Source organism: Mixophyes fleayi, chromosome 1 (genome assembly GCF_038048845.1).
Source record: "Mixophyes fleayi isolate aMixFle1 chromosome 1, aMixFle1.hap1, whole genome shotgun sequence".
Classification (NCBI taxonomy): Eukaryota; Metazoa; Chordata; class Amphibia; order Anura; family Limnodynastidae; genus Mixophyes; species Mixophyes fleayi.
In genome coordinates, this window is record NC_134402.1 from 207,601,823 (window position 1) to 207,609,313 (window position 7,491).

The 7,491-nt window shown below is 38.1% G+C and overlaps 2 protein-coding genes and 2 long non-coding RNA genes across 4 annotated transcripts in view; all 4 read right to left on the bottom strand.

Annotated features, from left to right (window-relative positions):
* Window positions 1-2,593: 2,593 nt before the first annotated feature.
* Window positions 2,594-3,259, bottom strand: LOC142107061 (uncharacterized). Its single transcript, XR_012679860.1, has 2 exons — window positions 3,200-3,259; window positions 2,594-2,722 (listed from the first exon to the last, which is right to left on the bottom strand). It is a non-coding gene; the product is annotated as an uncharacterized LOC142107061 (long non-coding RNA).
* A 146-nt stretch (window positions 3,260-3,405) lies between these two features.
* On the bottom strand, window positions 3,406-4,576 carry LOC142107066 (uncharacterized). The gene is made up of 2 exons (XM_075190211.1): window positions 3,780-4,576; window positions 3,406-3,582 (listed from the first exon to the last, which is right to left on the bottom strand). The coding sequence occupies exons 1-2, from the start codon at window positions 4,493-4,495 to the stop codon at window positions 3,579-3,581; spliced, it is 720 nt and encodes a 239-aa protein (XP_075046312.1). The 5' UTR covers window positions 4,496-4,576; the 3' UTR covers window positions 3,406-3,578.
* A 157-nt stretch (window positions 4,577-4,733) lies between these two features.
* On the bottom strand, window positions 4,734-5,343 carry LOC142107072 (uncharacterized). The gene is made up of 3 exons (XR_012679861.1): window positions 5,282-5,343; window positions 4,986-5,054; window positions 4,734-4,802 (listed from the first exon to the last, which is right to left on the bottom strand). It is a non-coding gene; the product is annotated as an uncharacterized LOC142107072 (long non-coding RNA).
* Window positions 5,344-7,362: 2,019 nt separating this feature from the next.
* Window positions 7,363-7,491, bottom strand: part of LOC142143968 (uncharacterized) — a 5,296-nt gene continuing 5,167 nt past the window's right edge. The window contains exon 11 of the mRNA XM_075202306.1: window positions 7,363-7,395. Within this exon, the coding sequence (XP_075058407.1) occupies window positions 7,363-7,395 (33 nt within the window). The remainder of the gene's footprint in view (window positions 7,396-7,491) is intronic.

Genomic DNA, 7,491 nt, shown 5'->3' on the forward strand with positions numbered 1-7,491 from the left:
AAAAATGTAAGCGAGCCACCCCCCTAGGGACACCCAGCCCAATGCTGATAGCACTAGGGCTCTTCCTACCACCCTGGGCTGTGGGTAGTAGGGTAATAAAGGAAGAATATTTGTGAAAAAAATTAAATAAAAAAACATTTTATGTTGTGGAACTACAGGTCCCAGCCAGCAATGTTGCCCAAAATAGTGTGGCCACGCTGCTACCAGTATAAGTACAAGCACCAGCGTACCCACGGCAGCCAGGCAGGGCCGGATTTACCGCTAGGCAACCTAGGCACCTGCCTAGGGCCTAGCGGCTCTCGGGGGGCACAGCTGGGGGGTGACAGGAGCAATTTAAAAAAAATAAAAATTTTTTGGGGGGAGGGGGGTACCGCGAATTGGGGGAGGGGGGTCGGGTGCCGCGAGTCGGGGGAGGGGCCACATGGGGCTAGTGTGGTGGCTGGTCTCCTCCCTCCCTCCTCTGTGTGGCCTGCTGTGTGTCACACGGGACATGCACTACATCACAAGTGCCGTCCCATGTGTGAAGGGGATGAATACTCCTACAAGGAAAAAGGTAAGTTGGGGGAGGGGTGGGGTAGTATATTAAGTGTGTGTGTGTCCCCACTGCGTCCTGGTATTGTGTGTGTGTGTCCCCACTGCGTCCTGGTATTGTGCGTGTGTGTCCCCACTGCGTCCTGGTATTGTGTGTGTGTGTCCCCACTGTGCCCATGTATTGTGTGTGTGTCCCCACTGCGTCCGTGTATTATGTGTGTGTGTCCCCACTGTGTCCGTGTATTGTGTGTGTGTCCCCACTGCGTCCGTCTATTATGTGTGTGTGTCCCCACTGCGTCCGTGTATTATGTGTGTGTGTCCCCACTGCGTGCGTGTATTATGCGTGTGTGAGGGGCCACTGCGTGCGTGTATTATTTGTGTGTGAGGGGCCATGTGTGTGTGTGTGAGGGGCTACTGTGTGTGTGAAGGGGGGGCCCAAACCGATATCTTGCCTAGGGCCCCATGAGGTGTAAATCCGGCTCTGCAGTAAGGGCATGTCGGCACTTGGCAAAGCACAAGTGCAAACATGCCGTGACACCCACGGCAGCCTAAGACCTGTAGTTCCACTTAACAAAATGTATTTTTTGTAGTTTTATTTTTTGAATAAAGATTTGTGGTTGTAATGAGGGTGTTGTGATTTTATTTAACAATTTTGTTTAGTGGGTACGCTGGTGCTTGTACTTATACTAGTAGCAGCGTGGCCACACTATTTAGGCAAACATGGCTGGCTGGGACATGTAGTTCCACAAATCGAAAACATTTTTTTTTCCCATGCAAAATCCCCATTTATTACCCTACTACCCAGAGCCCCTGGCTAGTAGGAAGAGCCCTAGTGCTATCAGCACTGGCCTGGATGTCCCTAGGGGGGTGGCCCGCTTACATTTTTCAAGGGGACCACACTCCCTAGGGAATCCAGGCCAGCGCTGAACAGTCTGTGGGTGTTTAGTCATTATGGCATTTGGACTCAAACTGAGTTTCCCGCCCCCCTGCTATAGTGCCTATCACCCAAGTTGTTTTGCCTAGTGCTGGTTCTGATAAATAAGGGGAAACCCAAAGCAAAAAAATTTCTTGATTTTTACTTTTACCAGCAGTAGACTGGCAGGAATATGTTTACAAGCAAATAGAAGGGGGAAAACTATTTACATTTTTTTGGGGCTTATAAATTTTAAATTTATTTTTAATTTTTTTTTACCTGCCTGAGCTATGGCACAATGAAAGTCAATACAGTGATGTGTTTATACAAACAGATGCTATAATATCATCATCATCATCATCATCATTTATTTATATAGCGCCACTAATTCCGCAGCGCTGTACAGAGAACTCATTCACATCAGTCCCTGCCCCATTGGAGCTTACAGTCTAAATTCCCTAATATAGACACACACAGACAGAGAGGGGGACAGACAGACAGAGAGGGAGACAAGGGTCAATTTTGATGGCAGCCAATTAGCCTATCAGTATGTTTTTGGAGTGTGGGAGGAAACCGGAGCACCCGGAGGAAACCCACGCAAACACAGGGAGAACATACAAACTCCACACAGATAAGGCCATGGCCGGGAATTGAACTCATGACCCCAGCGCTGTGATATACACCCTGTTGTATCAATACCTTTTTAAAGAAAACCCTCTACTTATTTTAACCCCATTGAAAATTATCTCAAACTTCTATCTGCAGTGTTAAACATTCAACTCTTTCCTTGAAAGTTAATTAAATAATACTATTTCTTACCTAAGGACTACTTTTTTTTTTTTTTTATTTAATAAAATTATTATTATGTATGCAAATTTAACCTCTAATGAGTATATATCAGAGTAGGACCAATTACACCCTTCATACATGTATCAAAAAGTTTAGGGTACATGCAAAAATGTAATGTCTATTCTCTCTATTGTCATGTGCTGCATTTATTTATAAAACAAAAAGTTTGCAGTAGTACACAGTTAACAAGTGTACAACATCCTAAAATTTTTAAAATGCAAATACTATACCCAAAAAATATTGTGTATGTAACTGAATTTGATGAAGGTGTATCTATCTAATAAATAAAGAAACAATAAATTCAAAAGTTAAATTTTATTGTACAAAATACATAATAAAAATTTTAATACATTTTTCTACAGTTCAGTCAGTCCCTTGGATTTTCAAGCTGTTTCTTTAAAATGACATCCACCAATTCCATTCGAACATCTGCAAGAAAAAAAAATTATTGAAAGCTTTCTGTGAAATTAGTATTCCATTTCACATCTAAATACTGGAACATTGATAGTGCTAATGTTGATAAGGACACAACATATCCTATTGTTGTAATCTTGATAAGGAGACAAATGTATACATTCAAATTTTTGACTGCCTTAACAATGTATGTCTAAGTCAATAGTTCTATAGTTTATTACATGAAAACTCTAGTTATGTCTGCAATTTTCGATTCCATATTCGTGAAAGTTGTATCCAGCCAATATTTGGGTGCAATCATAAAAAATTCAAAAGAAAAAAGTGTATGTGAAACCTGTATTTTTATACAAAATACAAACATAACTTTTAAAACAAGGAAGGATCAGTATGGACTGGAATATACAATTTATATTTCATTGTCCATGTCACATGATATCCCTTCCATTCTTAAAAAAAAAAAAAAAAAAAAAGAATAAACTGAAACAAACTCACCGAATATTTAACATTGCTGATCATTCCTGATGTTGAAAGGTCTTTACGTTTAACTTTTTTCTGTGTTATCATGATAAAAGAGTAAAAATATGATTTAAAGACTTAAATCTTCTAAAGGATAAAATAAATATATATATATATATATATATATATATATATATATATATATATACACACACAGACACACACACACACACACACACACACACGGGGAGACACAGACACACGGAGACTCACACACACGGAGACTCAGACATTTCAGGCATAGATCCTAGAGAGAAATAAATAAATACCAAATAACATTGTAACGTAATGCTTTTGGATGATGTTATCCTCTTGCTTTCACTTCCTACGCATTTTGATCCACGATGCTTCTGCGTTACCTAGAATTGAATGTAAAACATAGAAATTAGGATACATTTACATTCATATAAGAAACTAAAAAAAGTCACATTTCTCACAAATATGCATTTTTAATCCTGAAAAGTAGACATTACTGTACATATGACATATTTATGTTTTTATGTCACTAACCTATTATCACTTATATACGGTTTTTAAAAAAAAATTACTTTCTTACCCTTCTTCCTCAGATGGGACGGGGTTGACGATTTCCTCTTCTGGATCTTCCTGTAACAATCTTCTCCTTGCTGACTCCGGTCTTCTTACTTCCACCACGGGGGTGTGGAGTGCAGATGACGTCCTCTGCTGGGGTGTTGGTGGAACAAATCCAGAAATGTTCCAATCGGGTAATGGGACTGAAACATTACCCGGTGCTCGCCGGAGTCTCAGCTCTTCACTGACATTCATGACATGCATTGACAGCATTTGCAGATGCATTGTCTGTTGTTGTTGTTGCATATGCATCTGTGCCATGGATTGATTCATCTGGTAATACACTGCTGTATTCTGCTCCATTGCAACAGCCATTCGCGCTTGAATGTTGTTATTTACTTGAATAGATGCAGATATTTCACTGTGCACTGTGATGAGTCGCTCCAGTAATGAATTGGTGGAATTACGGGAGCTTCGTACCTCTTCCACAACAGACGTCAAATGGTCTACCGAGTCACCAATTCTCTGTACTCTGTCTTCCATATTTTGGCGAGATGTTTCCTGCCTTCCTTCCATCTTTCTGGCAAAGTCTGTGATGGAATGAAACCGAGTGCCTTGTTCGGGCAGACTGTGCACCAGTTGTGTTGGAAGACTGGTGCCTGTGGAGGGTACCCTTGCTTGAGATGGACCTTCCCCTTCGGTGGTTGGAACTTGAAGGTTGGGGAAGGCTTGCTGTAGCATCTCAAATCTTGTTGCAGCATCTTCGTGGACCAAACTGTCAGCTGGAGAAAATGTCAGTGATTCACTGTCATGTTCTAATCGCTCTGTAAAACCAAAAAATATTTACTACATCAATTATTCAGATATTACATTATATGATTTTCATGTTTAAAATTAATTGAGAAATGCATGTATTCTGTTAAAACAAGTAAAAAAAATAATTATTCACCGGTTACTGAGAGGACAGGAGATGCTATTTCTTCCATGGCAGCTTGAGAATAAAAGGTGGATACTGGTGTTATCACCTGTTCCCTTGGGATGATGGATTCTAAAACATACAATAATAATAAAAAAAATAATATTGTCGATTAAATATAACATGTGAGACATTTGATTATATAAAATGATACATGTGTACAATAAAAATATGTATATTCCTATGGATCGGTAAAAAAAAAAGAGAATATATTGCTAGATAGTTATGTACACACAATTTTTCACATCTTCATACCTTCTGGACTATGAGCAAGGGTTATTGATGTTCCCCCTTCTTCACGCATCTCTTCAACGGGTCTGGCTTCTATACATAATAATAAATTAGATAAAATAAATTATTATATATATATATATATATATATATATAGAGAGAGAGAGAGAGAGAGAGAGAGAGAGAGAGAGAGATAGAGAGAGAGAGAGAGAGAGATAGAGAGAGAGAGAGATAGATAGGTATATAGATAAAAAAAAAATACACATTAAAAAAAAAGTTTGCTAAGACCAAACAAAAAATTTATTCTGTGTAAACATTACCTTGCTGTACATCAGCAACAGGTTCCGAGACGTCTACCTCAATCACTCTTCTTCTCTTGTGAGCTGTAAGTTAATTTTAAAATACTATTAGATGCTATTATTAATTTTTTGCCAGGATTTAAATAGTGATCAAGAGTGACACACAGGAATAGTGAGTGAGAGACTGTGATAGTGAAAGGGAAGGATAGGGAGAGATAAAGCAATATTAAGATAAAAAGAGGGAGAGTGACAGTGAAAGAGAGAGTGATAGTGAAAGAGAGCGAGAAAGAGAGAGAGAGAGTGAAAGAGAGAGAGACAGAGAAAGAAAGAGAGAGAGAGAGAAAGAGAGAGAGTGAAAGAAAGAGAGTGAAAGAGAGAGAGACATTGATAGACCTAAGAGTGACAGTGATATAACAAGAGAGAGAGTTATAGTAAAAGAGAGAGATGGAGATATATGCATATTGTTTTACAATGCAAATATAATTACCTTTTTTAATTGGTTCCACACTTTTGGCAGGATGAGTAGACTTGGTTAAACGGCTTACATTTTCTGTAACAAATAATTATAATAAGCTTTGCAAAATGTACTATATTTAAAATATATTATATCAACTTGATCACAATTTATACCTTGATTAGAAGCCGCTCTCGCTACTTCCACTGCGACTTGTCTTGGCATAAGCAATGTCCCACCTAATAAAAATAAAATGTATTTTTATTTATATAGAAGCAATAACATTAAATTTTAGTTTTTTATCGATTCTGTGGAAATATTACATTCATTGCATACAGATAGCACCAAAAATATCAAATTACATTTGATATTGGAAGAATATTTTTTTGATAGATATTAATTGCATGCAATAATAATAATAACAAGTGTAACATCAATTCCGGGTACTATAAGACAAATGATATACATTTCTATCTCACTATTACCAAATTATAAGCATGTAAATATGTATGTGTATATGTGTATATACACACACACTTGTAGGTTAATTGACTGCTATTGGAATTGACCCTAGTGTCTGTGTGTGTGAATTTAGACTGTAAGCTCCAATGGTGCAGGGACTGATGTGAGTGATTTCTCTCTACAGTGCTGTGGAATCTGTGGCACTATATAAAAAATGGTGATGATGATGTATGTACATACATACATACATACATACATACATACACATATATGTTTGATTACATTTTGGTGTAAAACATTTATAAAATAATAAACAACTTTCAGGAACACTATTATGGAACAAGATTTTTTTTTATTTAACATAGGGGATATTTTTCATAAAAAGTGTTATGTGTGAATAATATTGCTTTACTTTCTAAAAGGTTAAGGGCTAAATTTACTAAGCTGTGGATTGGAAAAATTGGGGATGTTGCCTATAGCAACTAATCAAATTCTAGCTTTCGTAAAGCTAGAATCTAATTGGTTGCTATAGGCAAAATCCACACTTTTGCAAACCCGCAGGTTAGTAAATCTAGCACTAAAGTGTTATCTGGGTGTAATGTGTAGTGTAAATTATATAATCTATGGAGCATGTATACATGCATGTGTGCATCTTTAATATCATACCTTCTCCTTCTACACTCCTCTGGCCCTTGTGTCCTTGAGAATAACCCAAATCTAAAATACATTAAAAGAAACATTTTTTTAGTACATCTGTATATAAGATTTTAGCAAGGCAAGTAAAAAAAACAAAAAAAAACATTTATTCATTATTATACATTTGCTATTTACCTCCTGATTTGGATTTTCTCTTCCAGGGTACTGCTTCACTTTCTTGTCTTCTCCTTTGTGCTGCATCTTGTTCTGCAAAATTGTAAAAAAAAGTTTAGAAATTATTTTAAATTTAATTCACATTATTACTTTTATAGACAATTATACATACCTCGTGGCTGGAAGGTGGATGGATCAAGGGTGTCCACTGTCCCTTCCACTCCTTCCACAAGATCAGCACTGAGAATTTGCCGCATCTTCTTCTCCCAAGGCTTAAATTGTAGGCGCAGTGGCTTGCCACCACCGGTTCCCCTGGTATGACGGGCAACGGCTGCCATCTTCGCCTTCGTGGTGCGCTTGCAGTCCCGAAAGCGTTTCATGCAAACCGCAACTGATCTGACTCTAACACCTACTGCGGACACAACAGAGGCAATCTGGGACCAAATCTTCTGCTTATGCTTGAAGGACGCCTTCAGCGATTCGGCACCCTTCAGTGTCTCGTAAT